The sequence below is a fragment of the Cygnus olor genome, chromosome 2, assembly GCF_009769625.2.
Source record: "Cygnus olor isolate bCygOlo1 chromosome 2, bCygOlo1.pri.v2, whole genome shotgun sequence".
Taxonomy (NCBI): domain Eukaryota; kingdom Metazoa; phylum Chordata; class Aves; order Anseriformes; family Anatidae; genus Cygnus; species Cygnus olor.
In genome coordinates, this window is record NC_049170.1 from 17,343,341 (window position 1) to 17,362,254 (window position 18,914).

Sequence of the window (18,914 nt, forward strand, 5' to 3'; positions counted from 1 at the left end):
ATTGTGCAGGTTCATAAACTCATCTGATCTATGCGTCCAACCATAACTTTTAGTTATATATATATATATATATATTTATGTAAAATAACATTTTTTTTTAATAAAAATGAATATTTTAGTGCTAAAGCTCCAAAAAAAGTTAATGAAGAACAACGGAGAAGTAGTAGTATGTCTACAAAAATCAAAAAGAAAGCCACTGGTATTTCTGCTGAATCTGTTAAAATGCAATCATCTTTGAAATGGTATGGTTTACTTATTTTTCTTCCTTCAATTTTTTATTTGTATTTTCTGTATCCACTGTGTTTATCATCCTACTTAATATTTGGTAATGATAATTACATTTTGCCAATGCTATTGCTATGCAGAGTTGTCTTATCTATTTAAAATATGCTTGTTCATTTTACTTTATAGCTGGGTGGGTGGTCTTTTTTTATTTTTAGTAAAATATCAGACAAGTCTGAAGAAGTTAGTGAAAGTTCCTCAGAGACTGAGGAAGATGAAGAACAGCCTGTACGTCATCAGGAAGGAAACACTGATTTGCCACCAGAATACTGGGGAATTCAGAAACTTGCAAAATATTTAAAGGTAGGTTAGAAGCGTTGTTTAAAAAAAAACAAAGAAAGAAAAGCCATTTTTTCCCTTCTACATCTGAGGTCACCAGCTCCCCATCCTTTTTTCCACCCTTCCTTCTTTTTTTTTTTTTTTAATTTTTATTTTTTCAGTTGCCCTGCTATGTCGCATGTTCAAATCCTGAAGCTGTGTGTTTTCCTATCACCCACCCTTTTCTCCTGCATTTTTGATCTGCTATTTTTGGCTTATGTAGACCCTTAGATTAAGCCATCTGTTCAGTGTTATTTAATACTTAAGATGGTATAATTTCTTTATTAATTATTAGGTTTCTCTTTTGCTTTTTGAAACTTTCCAAGATATTTCTTTATGTGGATAATAACTTTCAAGAGTTTTTATTAAAACTGAATACTTGCCTAAAGTCTTTCATCAACTATGATTAACGCATAACTGAAGTAGTTCTAACATGGTCTTGTGTCTGGATAGTTTCTGTTGGTGGGCAAGAAAGTGTATGATAAACAGGCATCCTCTAAAACAAACAAACAAAAAGTCTTTTTACACAGACCTGTTGAAAATCTTTTGGAGCTTATAAATATATATGTTTAGACTTCAGTGTATGTCTGAAAAAAAAACACACCACAAAACAAACCAAAGGCCTCTCCACCATTCTGGAAGACTCTAAAACTAATCATGTTTTTGCCTCAGGAGAAATTCCTTAACAAGTTTGTACAGGAATTTAAGTAATGTAAGTTACTAATAAAAGCACTGTCTTATCTGTTTCTTGGAGTACAGCTACAGCGTATGCTCATCTGACAGATAAAAATGATGGGGCTGGCATTTAGTTCAACAGATATACTAGCGACGAGTAAGAACGGCTTTGGCTCCTTCCAGTCCTTTAACCATTGTAGAAAAGTAACTCAGTCTCTTAATGCACTCTCGCTACTTGTTCTGAGTTTGTCCATGTGGGACCTATTCTATTTGCTGTAGGACCTATTCTATTTTCTGTAGCTGAAGAAGCACAGAAATGCATTGATAAATACAAGTCCCTACAATTCATTATACCTTATCATTTCTAGGTTGGAACTTTATATTCTTGTTACTGTGGCTATGCTAAAATAACCCTTTGCAAGTTTAATCTGGTGTAACATCCAGCATTTAACTTTTTCAGCTATACCCTAATGCTAAGCACACTACATATACACTTTGTGTGATGTAAATTTTTCTACTTGCATGTAATTAGAGTTCAAGATGTTTCAAATCTTTCAATCAATCAATAGCTTGCTTCTGTCTGTTTTGTGATCCACTTCTTTGTAGTCTGCTGAGAGTTGAGAGAAGTAACCATGTTACAGAGGTCCTCCTGGAGAGCATACTTGAAAATCCCTACTGTTGATAAATTCACAAAAATCTTTTAATTGGCCCATCTGTGTACCACCTCTTTACCAAAGGCTTTAAGGCTCTTCTCTCCTGATAATATATTTCTCAAGCTCCCTCTCCTCTTTAGATTCTTCATATAGACATGTTTGGATTTTAGTGTTGGATGTGATTCAGTACTGAAACATACCTACACTTGCATGAAACCATTTTGAATGAAGTGTGAGAATAGCAAATAGGAAAATATATTTTTCATGCTCCTCCATTTTAGAATGGAGTATATATTGTTCATGATGTCAACAGCAAAATTGCTTAATGGCTTAGAACTAGAATTAGAAAGGGGAGTACTTTTGATCATATTGTGAAAACCTGATAGGAAGTATTTGTGATACAAAATTCCATCGTATGAAAAGGTTTTGTTTTGAAAGTTCAGATGTATACTTGTAGTCATGCACACCCCGTCTTCCAATAGCTCTTCAAATTAGAAATAAATTAAACAAAGAACTTGAAAATAAAATAATTTTCTGTCAATTTTTAGCTACGTAAAGCAAGAAATCCCTAGTGTCAGATAAAGCTGAAAAGAGATGCCTCTGTGCCATACCACAGACAGTGGTTGAAATGCTTTATTGATGGAGTGCTACTTTAGCTTGCACATGGAATTCATTTTAATTCAAGTATAAATACTGCATTTCTGGCTAGACTTAGGAGATTTTTTGGCATTCTTGTTGTTCATGTAGGCAAGTGTTCATGACACATGCAACATAAGAGAAAATAAATTTATGACTATGTTATTTAAGTACCTACAAGCATATTTATATAGAAACACATTTTGGAGGACTCGTGTGTTTTCAAACGTTGAATACATTGTTTGCACATCTTAAAAAAATCAAATAACATGCGTTAAATAATAGATGTTGGATATACAAAGTTAGAAAATACAGTAATTCATAGGTGCAACAATTTTTGAATGTCTGCTAAAGTAAACAGGATTCACAGTTCAGCAAGACTCTATAACAGATCAATTTGCAAATGCTAAACTTCCATAAAACCTGAAAGATACGTAGGTTTTATACCACTCTTGGATTGCTGTCTTAAAGAGACAGTTGCTTCCTGTATAAAGCAAACTTGCTGGGTCCTGTGGTCTGTACCTGCAGATGGTACAGTTTTTGACATAGACAAAAATCCAATGCAGGGGAAATTCCCTTCTGACTTTTTGCCCTTCCCCGTTTCCCTTCCTTTCTGGGAAAGAGCAGCCATGTTGGAATTGCTCCACTGGGAAGCAGCTGCTTCTGTGGTCTGGCTCCTTGTCCTACCTTCAGGCTTCCCAGGGCTGTGAAACAGAAGATAGAACATGTGTGCTCCTGCATGTCTCCCCATCGGCTTAAGAGTGGGCAGCGAGGAGAGAACAGTGAGCTTGGTGATGGCGTTGTGGTAGGCATCTTTTGGGGCTAGAGTAGATAAAATTGTAATGAGGCACTCTGTTGATGTTTATCCTGAGTGAATCTCACTGTCACAGTCTGGTTCAGATTTTACATTATTTATTAAAATAGTCTTTCTGAAGTATTAGATTTCTGGGGAAAGGACTACATTTGACATGTGAAAAATTTTAGGAATAGGGTGACGAGACCATATTTTACAGTGACCTTTTTGGTAGAAATGGGGATCATGGGGTAGCAGTGCAGAATCTTCTTGTGGCAGAGCTGGGGTTGTTCACTGAGGGGAAAAAAAAAGAGAAGTGGTGAGAGCTAGGCACCATGCTTTGTGCTGCCTGCTGTCGAGCACTGATTATTGCCAGTTTTAAGATAAAATTGAGATGTTGAGAGGTGATCTGGGGCTAGTGACTGTGCCAGGAATAACTCTAATCTCAGAATAAGTCTTTAATCCTTTAAGCCCTTGTGTCGCTCAGTTTTGGTTCCCTGTAAGGGTGTGATTTACGTGTACTCCTATGCCAGGGTGAGCTCCAGATAGAGGGCTGCAGGACCATAGCAACTACAGATTTCTTCCTTCAGTTTCTTACCTGGAAAGTCATTCTATTTTTGGGTCTGTTTCAGGGGTACACTAGTGAAACCAGTCAAGTTTCACACTTCCTGTAAAATATCCAATGATTTTGTTTCTGTTTTAAATGATTCCAGTCTGAGCAAATCCTTTCCTAGAGCAGCATTGTTCTTCTACTTCAGAGGTGAACAAACCTGATGCCTCTCCCCAGCTGTTTTCATCTTGTGCCAGGTCTGGGAGCTGGAGAAAGGCTGTGGTGTGCACAGGAGCTAGGGAGAATGTACCTCAAGCCTGGCCTTGAACACCAGCTCCCAGGTGCAGATGTGCCCAGGTGCTGCGTGGAAGTGGACGGTGGGAACAGAGGACATCTGTCACGTGCCCCAGTGAAATCTCTTTCACTGGCCAAGAAGTTTGAAACAACTACTGGATGCACTGGGTTTATACAGGTCCACTCCACAGCTGCATTTTAGCAGGCCCTTTGGAAGACTGCTTGCTTCAAGCACCACTCTTGTAGCTGGCGGAAGGCCCATCTGTGTTGGGCTTGTCTTATGTGAAGATGGCAAACAGACCAGAAAGACAAGAATGTGCAGGAATATTCTTCCTGATCTTCAGCCCTACCCTTTTCTTTCTCCCCAGGTCCCCTCAGAAGTCCTCATTTATTTCTAGGCAACTTGCTTAGGGAAATGAAAGTCAAAGAGATCAGAGCTATGGGTCTAGTTCTTCTAGTGCATGTGTTGCAGTGAGAATTGGTTGGACAAGAGCTACAGTCCGTCATCCCCTTCACAGTGTGAGCAGAGCAGAGGCAGAAGGCTGTACTGTGGCTGTTGTACCACAGACAGAATTTATTTCCTTTTCTCAGGGAGCTCAAATTTATCAGGGAAATGCAGCTGTGTGTTGGCTTGCAGGAAGGCACAGTGGTTCCATGGCTGAGGTTTTTGTACGTGGAGGGTACTGGCATTCTTGGGGAGGAAATGTACAGGTTAGGAATGCAGAAAGTCAAATAGACAGTGAAAATATGGAGGGAGGCTCTGCCGGGAGCTAAGATGAAGGATTTGGAATAAGATGTTCCCTTAGATATTGTTGATAAACAGTGTGGGAGGGTTTTCTTCCCCAGGAAATGACAGAAAGGCATCTGGAGGTTGAAATTTAGGGTGCTGGGGCAAACCAGAGTGCAGGAAATCCATGTGTGCATGAAAGTTAGAAATGTGGATAACGAAAGTTGAAACTATTACAGGAACAGGGAGCCTGTTTCATGACATTTGAGGACCACAATCTTAAGTGGCAGAATTGTATGTGTGGGGGAATACTTTTGCAATCTGTATGCGTGGTTTGCAGTGTAGCATTTCTCTGCTCAGAGGGAAGGAGGAGCAGCAACAGTGATTCACATACTTCCCTACTATGCATTAGTATAAAGTCAATCACGATTTGTCTCTAAGCTGAGACTTGTCATATCTGGGGTCTGAAGTTTTAGCTATCTGAAACTTCCTCATAAAATTTTGTGACAGAAGACATCCAGTCTTTCAAAATAATTGATTCTTTTCTTGTGCAAATGAAAGATTAGCCGAAGAGTGTTATGTAGCAATCTTAGCCCTCCTGCAGTTTAGCAGGTGGTGTATACAGCAACTCTTTTATATGAACCAATTATAAATTTATGGCACTTGGGAAGACATTGATGTGACTAATATTATTTTCAAAATTTGTGTGAAATAGAGTATAGACATGGTATAACTGTATAATGGAAAAGTATAGCTTTCTTAAGTTACAGTGGTGTTGGACATGTTCCATATTATTAAGATTACATTAGTTCTCATTATAAAATTTTAAATCAACTTCATAAACTATGCATGGATTAAGAAATCAATTTTGGGAGTAGCAGAATAGTGATTCTGTTTTATTTTCAAACACTGAACCTCAAAACAGACCTGAACATTTTAGCCTAAGGAATAAAATGTGACTTCCAATACTAATTCATTTAAAGTGAAACTAATTAAAAGTTATTTTAAGTTGTATAAGACAAGAAAAAATGGTATTAGTGTTACAGTGTACCCACTAAAGTATTAATTCCTTGTTTTACTGATTTTACACATTTTAATACTGCTTTAAAGCTTTCTGGTATTCACAGAAAAAGTCTAAAATCTCTAATGTTTTCTGATATCCCTGAATAATTTGCCCAGAGAATTGCAAGTACAATTTTTGAGGAACTAACTGTCTTTCTTAATTTGGTTTCCATTTTCTCAGGAAGATTTACTGTTGGGTAGAACTTTACAGCCATAGCTGAATACTTGGATAGTTAACATAAAAGGTATGAATTTGGGTAGATATGTAATCAACTTAGAAATTATTTTGTGTGCAATATTATCAAAGGAATTTATCAGTAATCTTGAAATCAGGTCCTTGATGTGCAACAGAGTCAAATATTAGAACCTAATAGCAGTAGCAAAAATATCTATTTTGTATAGGAAATATATTTCACATTATATTATTTTTTTCATAATCTGTGGTTAAGAGTTAACTGTTTTTCCTTTATAATAATATATTAGCAAGGCTTGCATGAAACTGTATTTTAGCTACTAAATAGTAAATAAGTGTATATGAGGAGATAGAAAATATTTTCACATATAAAATAAGTTTACCAGTGTAATGCATTTTTCCAGGACTGACCAAATTTGCATATATTTTAGACTACCTTATTGGTAGAGTATCTAACAATAAACCTTTTATCTTCCCTTATGAAAGTACATGTTGGGAGAATATGAAGGAGGTTATTCAACTGAACAGAAGGATCAAGATGAAAAAATAATTTTGCTGTAGTTTGGCAAAGGGGTAGACTGATATTCTTCAGAAAATAACAAATATATGAGCCATAATCGTGTGCCACCTGCTAGTATTTCTAGGCACATATTTGGCTAACCTGTCAGCCTTGGCAGGTGATCTTTTTATATCCCTCTCTTCTCCACTGTTCGTGAACGTCTCTTGTTCCTATCTTCTGGTATTAGCCAAGATTTTCTTTTAAATTTCTGAAAAGAACATGCTTGCTGAAAAAAGAATGGGATAAAAACATGGAAAAACTACATTTTATAGTTAAGATATGTATTTTTTAACAATCTAGCCAGTGCTGATCATGAAAAAGAAATCTTTTTTATGATAAATTTACTGGGTAGAAAATATTGGCAAATGGAGAACTCTCAAATTATTATTATAATTGGCAACTCTGAAGAACTTGCATAGCTCTCTCCTCAAAATACTGTACAAACAATCATTCTTCATCATGAGACATATAAAATACGTAACTGCCAGTTGATTTTTGACCATAAACACTGATTCTGAGGAATTTCTGTATAGTGGAGGTTAATTAATGTTCTAAGGATTACCCATTCCTAAGTGTTTTGTAGCTGATGAGATGAAAGGCAAGATAGACATAAAGAGAAAAACAGGAGAAAAAAAAAGTAGATTTCAATGGAAAACAAGAAAGAAGAGATGATCCGTCAAAAATTCAGGGCAAAGGTAAAGAATGTAAAATAACTGAAGTATAATTCTCCCCTTTCTGTGGAATTTTATTCTATTGTAAAAGCAGGTATGTTATATAAATTAATGTGCTACTGCTTTAACATCACAACTACTATACCTGTAACATAATTGTAAATCACCACATCTGTCTCAGTCTGACTTAAGATTTTATAATCATGAAATAGATAATCAAGTTGTTGTCTTTCCTAAAGAACATGATTGTGTCTGAAAGCTACCAAGAGTTTTAAGAACAACATTCCGCATTGGTCTTAAATGTTCCACATTGGATCTCAGCTCAATTTAATCACAGTTTTCTATGTACAGTTATTACAGAAGCATGCCTGTGCTTCTGCCATGTCCTCATCTATATTTATTTTTCCTATGCTCTTACTGACTTCAGTTTTTAATATATTTAAAAAAAAATTACTTCTCCAAAGAACATTTTTTCTCTTAGATTTTTGCAAACTATTGCTATAATTTTGTTTTTCTTTTTTTTTTTAACTGGTTTTGAATCACATTGTTTTTTCTGTTTGCTCAGTGCTTATGAAACTTAAACAGCTTTGCTAGCTCTTAGTAGTCTATAAAGGCACAGGTCTTTCTTAATGCAACCTCGTTAAATTTTCTTCATGGGTTCACTGTAATAACATTAAGGCTTTTATTCTCTTTGTTAGCCAAGTGCTATGCAACCTCAAAATTGCTCACGTGGCCTGACACTATCACACACGACCTAGACTAGTATATGTGTATTAGGTGCAGCATAGGTCACATCTCCAAGTATGAAATCAGGATTTACAAGTATCAATGATAAATTAAAAAACAAGACTGTTGTTTGTGTAGGCTGCTGCTTCTTTTAATTTAATACTAGACCCTTTTTTCTTTCCAATTCAACCCTGCTAATTTGTGTATGTTCTTTTAAAAAATATAAGTGACCAAAAGTAGGGAGAGGGCTATATCTTTGTTCTAGTATCAAGACATAGAAGTCAATACAGAGATTAGATTCATCTCATCTATCTCTAAATATAAACAGAGTAGGCATTTGTAGCTGAGCTTGTCATTCAACACTACCTTTATGATCCATGGAAAAAATTAGGCATTTTAAGGATGCGATTCATCTGATATTTTAAGTATCTAATTCAGGGTGAGATGGATCATGTTTTCAGCTTCACTGTTGACCTGATCTGAGTTAACAGGAATGTAGGATGGCTATTGATGACTCGATGTTAATAGTCAGGAATGTAGGATGTTTGTAGGTTAGTGAGCTTAGTCAGATGACTTCCATCCCAACACTCCTTTGTGCATTTGAAGTCTTCAATAAGTGATATGAAGTAGTCTTTTGAATGTTTACTCATATTACAAATTCTTTAGGTATTTGGAAATCCGGGGGTTGAATGTTTTTTGGCCTTTTTGCTTCAGAGTACTTTTCCAAAGATCAGCCTTTTTGTTAACAGAAACAAATTGGCAGTTATTAATCAGGGAAAATCAACTGACAAGCACGTGCTAGATAGCCATGCTCTAGCTTTGGCCTCACCAGCTTGGTGACTGTGCTTGAGCTTTGTTTACATGGACAGTATGTATGTGATCAGCATCTTACAGGTTTGTCTTGCTACTGATTCTTCCGAAGAGTTTCAGTAGATCAGACCTAATGGCTTTGCACAGCTTTTTACTTTCTCATCAGCAGATGCTGCACTGTCTTTGGAGTTCTTCCAGGGGTGGAATGCAAAGTATCCTGTCATTTTCAGGATGGTTCTTTTGACAGAGTGTTGGTGAGCGGAGGGAGAAACTATCAGGATTCTGGAGAAAAGCAAGAGTAAATAAACATCTGGAATGAATTTGAAAGAATTAGCTGTCCAAATAAAGCAATGTGGTGATTTTATGACACCTTCCTGAGACTGATGTTGAGTGAGCAACAGGAAAGTAAAAAAATCCCATAATTTCTACTCAGATGCATTCTGCCTTCTGATCACTAAAATATGTATGTCTTTTCTTTGAGGAATTTTATGAATTTAAGTTATTGGCATACTGTTCTATGAGAGAAAGCACATTTAATCCTTTTACCCAAGAATCACTTTTAAGTTTATGTCTTGGCATTCTGATTTACTTTAGTCTATATTAGCCCAAGTGGCTGTTCTCACTTAGCCATACTGGCACGTAATACCTCTGAGAGCCTGTTTGTTTTTTCTTGCAAGCCAAATCTAGCCATATTTAGCAGTTCTGAAATATTTTTTTTTTCTTGAAATCTTTTATTCAATTAGTATCTTTTGGCTTTCTCAGCCTATTTGGTACCCTTAGCACTGTTGTTTCCTCTGTTTATCAGCTTCATTTCAGTGTTTCTGATCCTTCTTCCTATCCCTCCACTCCAAGGCAGGACAACTACATGCAAACAAGGTCTGCAAGAGGGACATTGTATAGGCAGCATAAAGGGCGTCCTTATGAGATGGGAGGGAAGCACAGCTAAGGACACCAGCCCAAAGTGTTCACTGTTCAATTCAAAGAGACACTTCGCAGGCCATTGAAGCATTACGCCTGGGTAAGTTTGTATCAAGGGCTTGTGAGTCATGAGCATTGCCTATGACTCCAGCCAGAGACTGAAGTAGAAAGGGAGGAAAGAAGGTGGGTAAGACCAATGACAGGGAGAAGCCTGTACCAAAAAAAATGTTTGCATGTAACTGTGCTCAAATATGTAAATTTAAGGGGATAGCCCGCTTGGAAGAGGACAGTATAGTACTGTAGCAGTTTTAGGTTGAATTAAGTTATTCCTGAATGCCATGACCTGACTCCCTTAAACTTGGTAAAAGGACTCCTTGCTGGCCTTGTAGTAGTCAAGCCTGCAGGAAGCCTTGTTCAGAATATAGAGTGTCCAGATACTTGTTTACATTTAAACAACTCATGATGAAGTGTCTGAATGTAACTGTGTAGTCAGACTGTGTATTATTTATGTAGGCACTATTGACTTATGGCAGTATAGGGTATTGAGGCTTACCGGCAAGGCAGGTATCCTACCGGCACTGTCCTCTAGGTCTAAAGAGAACACAAATGCTGCAGACTTCCGTGTGGTGCACGCTCATTGTATCCAATATTAATGTCCCAGATGGTTCTCCAAGCTTGATTACGAAGAGAGCAGTCTTTTTATATACATAGTTACCATCCCTTTAGAGCAGGCAGGAAGATGGATTATGAATATATTCTTTAATCTCACAATTGAAGGTGTTTTGTCAAGTTATGAATGGTATTAGTCATGTTTCTGATGCTCATCAGGCAGGTCAAGTGTGTATTTGATGACATTGCATGTAACCGGTGCTTGTAACTTTCCAAAACCAAGATCCTTTCATTGAGAATTCTGAGGTAAATCCCTTGTACAGGGACTGCATCTGTATTGGTGACAGTGACAGCTGAAGGCAGTGCACTGCTGAAGGGATGACATGGTACCAAGACCAAGGAAGGTGACTTCTCTTACAGAGAACTGAGGAAGGTCGTGGCTTGTGCATGAAGTCAAGCAATGTGCATATGCTGAAAGGATCTGTCATGGCGGGTAGAGGAAGTCTTCGATGGTTGTTGAGGCTGAGTTCTTTCATGCTGGTGTGTCATTGGGAGCTTATGGTTTGAGTTGGAGATGATCTAAGATTTACTCCATAGATACAGTTACCTCAAGCTGCTTTGCCAGATAAAGTAAGTCTGAACTCCGGAATGGGTACCAAAGGTACTACAGGCGGCCTGTGGTAACTAAAACCTAAGCCAGAGCTAAAACTCAGCATGACTTAGAGCTTACACATTCTCTTGAATAGTTACATTTTGCAGTAGCAGTAGCTTAGATTAAATCTCAAATTAACATCTGTTGCAGTAATCTGATCTAGAAATCACAGTGGGATTGTGGGTTTGTTGCCCACATTAATTTTTTTCCCCTCCAAATTTATCTAGGTTTGAAAAGACTGGTCCATTGTCTCTACAAAATTGTCCAGATGCAACTGAGGAACAAATACACTGCTAAAATGAAAACTTCAGAAATGAAAGAAGATAACCTTGCATTGTTAAGTTATTATATATTACCTTGGCCAGGTTTTCTGGGTTTTTGGGTCAGCATTTCACTTCTCTCCAACTGTCAGGATTGAGAAGTTACTGGGAAAAGCATTCTACTGTTCCTAGTCCAATGAAGTAAAAGTTCATATGTTTGCATGTGAACTGCATTGACTCTTAATCTACTCTATAACTGAATCCAATTGCTGTGCATCAGAAAAGGAAAGCTAACAGAATGGATACATGTCTAGAGAGAGTTTTCAAGAGGGAATCAAGTTCTGGTTCGCTTAAAAAATAATAATAATAGACTTTTTCTTTTGTTTGAAAAGTAATTTCTTTTCACTTTCATAAAATATCATGACAAGTTTAAGTCAGTGTCTGGGTCCTAACATATATGTCACTTCTGCCACTGTGACATAGAAGCAGGGTAAAGGAATTAATCTGCAACCAAAACCATGCGACTTCTGTGCACTAAAACTTGTAGTCCAATATAAACGTTTTGGATTTTGTGATTTTGTGCTGCCTGTGATTTTCCACTGGCTTTAGTTATACTAATCTGTATGGTTTACACGCTGCCAGGCTGTAGCCCAAGAACTCCAGAAGATTCAGGAAATGGGGCAGGGAATTATTCCATAACTCAGTTATACTTGTCCATAACTCATCTCTAACAAGTTGCAGCTTGTATGTTTTATAAACTAAAATGAAAAATTGGAACTAGTATTTAAACCAAAACAATACTCAGAGTGTTTAGAGGTTCACTAACATAGCAAAATTGCCTTGCTGAAGCGTACTATGCATATTACACTGCAATACTCAGTCTTCCATTAAGCATTATCAAAATTTATATGCATTTTTGAGCTATAAATTACAAAATGATCTGAGATTTGAGAGTCCAGTTCAATACAAAATCACTAAGTCTTAAAGGTGTAAATGAAGAATTCTGTTTTATAGTTTACCACTTAAATTTTGACTTTATTGTTTTATAAAAGTGGCAATTTGGGCTTGGATTCCACTTCAACAATGTTTTTGTTCTATGATTATTTTCATCCCATTAATGGATTTTAATGAAGTAATTTCTGATACCACAATAACAGTCCCAATAATTTGACCTACTTTCTTTCAGATAACATAAAATTACTGGTTTTGTTTGGTATTTTCTAAAACTATATTGACTTGATATGTTCAGTTTTAATTTTTTCAAGTATATCGTAGTAAGCATTTAGATTATATATACTTATAATCAAAACGAGAGTATTGTTTTACATAGGAATGACAAAACCACCCACCAACAGCAATTTTCATTCCTGTTTTTCAGTCATAGGCATACTATCATAGACATGCACATTAAGGTATCCATCCAGTACTTTCCTGATACAGTAAATAAAATGAACTTTTGCTGTGGCAAACTAAATTTCAGCCATAGGTCTAAAGAGAACAAAAAAATCCCTGGCATTGCCCTTGCAGTTTAAAACAATATTTCCTTTTCTGGAAAAAAGAAATATATTAGGTTATACGTTATTACATATTATGTTATATTCAGTCATACTCACTCTTAATCCACATACTAAATGAATAGATTAATTAAAAAACCCACCTCCAAATAGGGACCGTATTTATAGAGATGTTTGTGAGCCAAAAGTTGTGTAATTTTCATTTTATTTAATCTTGCTTTCTTTGAGGAAACTGAAATGCACTGCAACTTCATTGTAATATTTTTATTTTTCCATGCATGTACATACATTTTCCTATGAATTGGACAATACAGTTGGAATCAGTTTCTTTATAGTCTTGTTAGTACTTTTATTGCTTGTACTCCAATAATGCCTTTAGATTTCAGTTGAAAGCAGGGAACAGAGATGCAGGGAGAAGAAACCTGGACAGTAGCAGACAGGAATTCTGTCAAAGGACTCAGAAAGCTCACTGGTATCCTGAGTCTAGGCATGGTGTGGTGCCTTTCTCATAAAACCAGCTTTCCCTTAGTCTCAGCTGTGACAATTCTAAACTCTGATACAGGTCCCTACTGTAGGGAGATCTATATAAAATGCTGTCATATCTGTCAAAGTGGCACAGTTATGCCACAGATGATGTTGGAGGGTTCAAACAAAAGGAAGAGGACAATGCATGCCATAATGTGGACTGTACCAGATGACAATAATTGGGTTTGATGTTCTATAGGTCTCCTGTACAGCTCCTCCACTGTCTCAGCTGTCTGAAAAGCTAATGTTTCCGCCTGCTGGCAGAACATCTGCAAAAACTTTAATGATATTTAGCCTTTCCAGAGATGACTCTAGAGGAAATTTTATATCTTTCTTCTTTAGCCTTACTGAAATGAGATCATTGTTTCAAAATTTAAAGTTTTATATTGACTGGGAAGGGTTTTACTTAGGATGGAATATGTGGTATTGAAATCTTAAGCCTGCATATTTTGTAATTTGTTATCTATATTATCTCATTATTATGGATCAATATTTTTTTAAAAGAAGAGAAGGAAATCAGAAATTTTATGTTTAAAAAATTTCATGATAATAAAAGTTAATAAAAATAAATAATAGAAAATAGGTCTAGGAAGAAACCTAGGTCTAGGTTTTGAAATGGAGAAAGATAGGATGCTAAATGAGCTAGTGAAAAGGGGACCTGGATGCAAGCAAAAGTTTATGCATCTTGCATAAGCTTGCATCTTGTGCACTCAGCATGGAGTAACTGATGCATAGTCATACCTGGTGAAACATCACCAGCAGGGTTATTTCTAGTATAGAACTGACTAAGCCAAACACTGGTTAACTTTTTTTTAAGAGTTACGCACGTGAATATCAAGTCACTCCTGAAAATCAAAAATGGCGAAGAACGTGGAATAACAGGACAGGCTCTCAAAGACAGATCTGAATTGCTTGGCAGGGTGTCTCCATTCACATTCAGTTTGTTTCATGATGCCCTGGTGTGAAGTTAAGTGGGTGGGCACACAGAATTCAGAACATGCCTGTATGACGAGGGGCTGTCTTCAGGAAACAGTTACTCTAGAAATTTCTCAAGGTTAACATGAAAGCAACTAAGAGTTGCTCAGTACTTCTAGGGCAAAGACAGCAAGTGCTCTGTTTCATAAACGGGAGCAGTGAGTAGGCTTAGGGAAGAAAGGTTACCTTGTTGTACACTGTTGGTAAGACTGATTTTGAACCAGCAAATCTTGTTCTGGTACCCACATTTTCAAAACATTGAAAAAAAAAAAAGCGATGAAGTCAGACAAGCTCATTACTTTAACACTAAAGATAATTAACCTTTAGATTTCCTGTTCCTTGATATCTTAAATCAAGACCAAAAGCATGCCCTAGGCAGATGGAAAGTATGTCTTATTCAAATGTTAGTTATTTTGCATTACACTAAAATAAATGGATAAAACTTAATGACCTATTTTTAACAGGCAGTCAAACTAGTTGGGCTAATATTCCTTTTGACATTAAATCTTGATTTACATTTTTAAGAATGAAAAGATTATTCAGCAACTTTTGCACGGCATCTCTGTAGCTCTCATCATTCCTGAAATGCCCTTTAAAGCTGGGGAAAGAATATAAAGGCAGGCTCCACACCCTGTCCTACTGTAATGGAGTTTTATGGGGAAGTTCTCATACTGGTCTTTTCCTAATCTTTCACCCACCCAGCACAGAAAGTGAGATCAAACTTATAGATACCAAATGTGTATAAAATCTAATCATTGTCTAATAAAGCTACCATTGTATAGATACATTTTTATATCTTTATAGTTCTGTAATTCTCATCTATGAGCTCTGAGTATCAGAAAATGCACATTACATACATTTTACAGAAGATGTTTTACTGATAGTATAGCATTGATGCTCTTAACATTTTCATTTAATTTGTGGATATATATGTTATACCACCATATAGGAAGAGAGACAGATTTTAAACTAAATCTGTGTTTAATTTGAAGCCTTAAAAATTATTGTTAATCTGCCAGTAGAGTTTATTTTGTATCCAACATATCAGATTTCAAATGTTATAACAACATGATGCAGATTTTATGTCAACTTAATGGAGAGGTAAGTATTTCCATGCATGTTAAATCTGTGTTGTAAGTACTGGAAGACTTGCTGTAATGATAACTTCAAGAAAGAAAAAAATAATCGTTGAAACCATTGGTATAATTTCTTATTTTGTAGAACTGATGCTTCAGAACACATGAAAAATATTTTATTGTGGTTTTACTTTAAAAACATAAGTTGTGCATTTTCAGCTTCAGTTTCAAAGCTGAAAAAAACTGAATGCATATATATTTTCCATATACTGTTCTATTTTTGATTTAATATAAGAGAATTAAAAGTTGTTTATTTTTTTAAATCTTGGTCCGTATTAAATATCTCATGCCAGCCATAATACATATAAGTGAAATATGAATTACTACATTATATATAAATGTAGTTTCACTATAGGAGAAGCACTCTCAAAAGAAGAGATGTCATTTGTCTGGTTAGTAATATATTTCTTACGGTTATATACAGTAATAAAAAGCGAAATTTTCTCTTTAAACACCTGTTGCATTTTTTTTATTTATTTTATAATTCAAAGCAAAATAAATCTCAAACTCTTAAGCTATATGAAAAGACCATAAACTTCACAAAAGGACAACTGTTAGTTCTTTTGAGCTACAGAATATTCTGTGTAGTTTGGCAATAATATTTTATGGATTTTTTTAAAAAAATCATGTAAACTTTGAGATGTGGATAAACTGATTTCTAGGAAAACATTTGAGAAATTGCTACAATATTTTATTCTATAGGAGGTATTGTACAAAATAGATTAAAATATGTTCTTAAAGCTAGGCACAAATAGCATTTTCTTCTGAAGTCAAGGCTATAATGACAGTTAAAAAGATAACATGACAAATTTGTAGAAATCTTCCTTTAGGACAACATATGTTACAGATGTTAAAAAAATATATAAAAAAAAAAGAAAAAGAAAAACTTCTAAACAGTTTGCTGTGGAAGTTCTGTGGATATCTGTAGTTACAAGAAATTTGAGTAAAAATTAGCTGTGAAGCGCCATCCACATATACTTCATTGATTAACAGAAAAGTTTAGTCTGATATAACTTACTGATCTGAAATTTTACCAAGTATTTTTCTCACATTCATTTTGGTTGCATTTTCTCACTCTTGATTCTGTGCTACCTTTTATGGTATCTGTTGAAGAAGAGCATGTTAAATTTAAATACTTTTTTACAGTGTATCTGTTTTACTGCTATGATTTACGTTTAAGAAATATGCTGCAAAATATCAGTGTTTTGGTTAGATCTACTTGTTTCACATTAGCAAACATTACTCAGTTTTTCAGTATTCTATATTTTGGTATGATGTACACAGATTAGCAAATTATTTTCCTCTGGAAAATGTTGGCTCAAAGTCTTTGACAGTTTCAAAGGTGTCATTTAAAATAGATGGACTTGGGCAGCACAGTTCAAATCTGGGTGTGAGCCAAAGCTTCCTTGGAATTCAAAGGCTTTTGGGAGGTGGAGACAGTAGTTTGATTTACTATGTGCACTAAGTTGTAACTTCCTCCTGAGCACCAGTTGTCATTGTTCATGCACTCCAGCTTCTTTTGCAGCTCCATGGTAGCTCAACCCTCCCAATTTCTGTACAGCTGGATTCGTCTCTGATTTGATTAATAGTAGATCTATGTTATGGGTTCAAAAGAATCGATTGTTATCATATGGTTTAACTTTCTGCCTACAACAGGATGCATTCTTTGATCTTTTTCTTGGTCTTAGTCTAGTCGCTGTGGCTGAAATAGAGCTTATCTTTTAGAAAAACATCCAATCTTGACTGAAAAATTTCCACTGCAGGAAAACTTTTCGTCACCCTAAGAAATTTCTTCCAAAGGATAACTAACCACACAGTGGAAAACTTGCACTTTACTTGTCATGTAAATTCGAGTACCTTTTACTTCAAATCATCAAACATCAGGATAGGCTGCAGAGTGCTCTGTGATCACATTCCTTTTCCTCATAGATGTATTCTTTCACTACGAATAAATCATACCTTCACTTACTTTTTAATAAACTAAATAGTGTTTCTCATGTCTGACTTCGTGCAGCAGTCTTCCAGGTTTACAACAATTTTATTTCTCTTCTTTGAATCATCTCCATATTTTCACTTTCCTTCTAGAACTGTAAAAAGGATAATTGGACACACAATACCAGTAGTAGCACAAGTGCCTAACAGGAGGTAATGCCTATATTCCTGTTCAGTATATTCACTTATCCAACCAAAATGTCATCCATTCAATCAAATGATACACTGTAATCTCAAATTCTTATTCATCATCACAAGTCTTTTTACATGTCCTGGTTTCCAGTATAGAACTCCTACATTGGGGTGTATCCTGTTTTCATTATTTGTAAGAGCATGACCTTGAATTTGGACGTGAAAGAGACTGGTTTGGGGCAGATCATAAGTCAGGGTAGCCCAATATCCTGACTGCAACAGCAAGGGAGACAGGATAATCACAATGGAAATTTTCTGTGGTTAAAGCTCTTCTCATGCACTCCAGATAACCTAACCTCTGATTTCCATAAATTTCCAAAACTTCACTGCTTAACTTGTGGTAGTGTGAATCTCCACTTGTATTCTACCAAGGAAGAAGAAGCCCAGACAAATAAATGAATGCTCAGGGCAGAGTAGGAACAGGGCAAACACAAGTGTAATAGTCCTTCAACCCCTACCCATTTTTAGCTCAGGGAATTGGAAACTGAGTGAGATATTATGGTTTTACTGACCTTCAATGGATTACTTTTCATGAACTCATTGAGTCTCTTCTTAAACTCATAAAAACATTCAGCTTTTATAGAATCCTTTCACAGCTAGTTCCACTTGGAACCATTTTATTTTATTACTTTTTTTTAAGAAGAACCTACACTTTTTTTTTTTTTAATTTTTAACCTCTCATTATTAAAAGAGCTTATATCTGTATTTAAGGAGGCATTGAACAGTCAGTCCCTATTTATCCTGCTCAATGCTATGTCTAACATCGCAGGCCTCTTATCATATCCCTTTGCTTATCCTTCTAGACTGGAAAAGCCTTGCATCATCTTTGCTATTTTCTCTGAAATGTTTCCAGTGCTACAGTAATCTTGAAATTGAGGCTTCAGAAATGAAAGAAGTTTGTAAGGTGCATGTGAAGTATGGGTTTAAACAGTGTTATAGTGACATTCTCTGTTCACATTTTTTTTCCCAAGTCCTAATATTCCATTTGGTTTTTGATTGCCATCTACCATAATCACAAGATATCACATCTAATTTTGAATAGTCATTTGAAAACTCATCATTTCATCTGTGGATTTAGGATTGTTTTTTTTTTTCTGATGTGCATCAGTTCTCATTTTCTCATTTGCTGTCTTATTGCTATCTTAGCCTTAGTAGATTCTTTAGCAGTTTGTCACAACTGGACCTAAATGGC

At 35.8% G+C, this 18,914-nt stretch overlaps 1 protein-coding gene across 6 annotated transcripts in view; it reads left to right on the forward strand.

The window, feature by feature from the left end:
- Positions 1 to 18,914, forward strand: part of ODAD2 (outer dynein arm docking complex subunit 2) — a 95,223-nt gene that overhangs the window by 16,988 nt on the left and 59,321 nt on the right. For all 6 annotated transcript variants that reach the window (XM_040548355.1, XM_040548359.1, XM_040548354.1 and 3 more), the window contains exons 9-10: positions 120 to 242; positions 441 to 585. In XM_040548355.1, the coding sequence (XP_040404289.1) occupies positions 120 to 242; positions 441 to 585 (268 nt within the window). The remainder of the gene's footprint in view (positions 1 to 119; positions 243 to 440; positions 586 to 18,914) is intronic.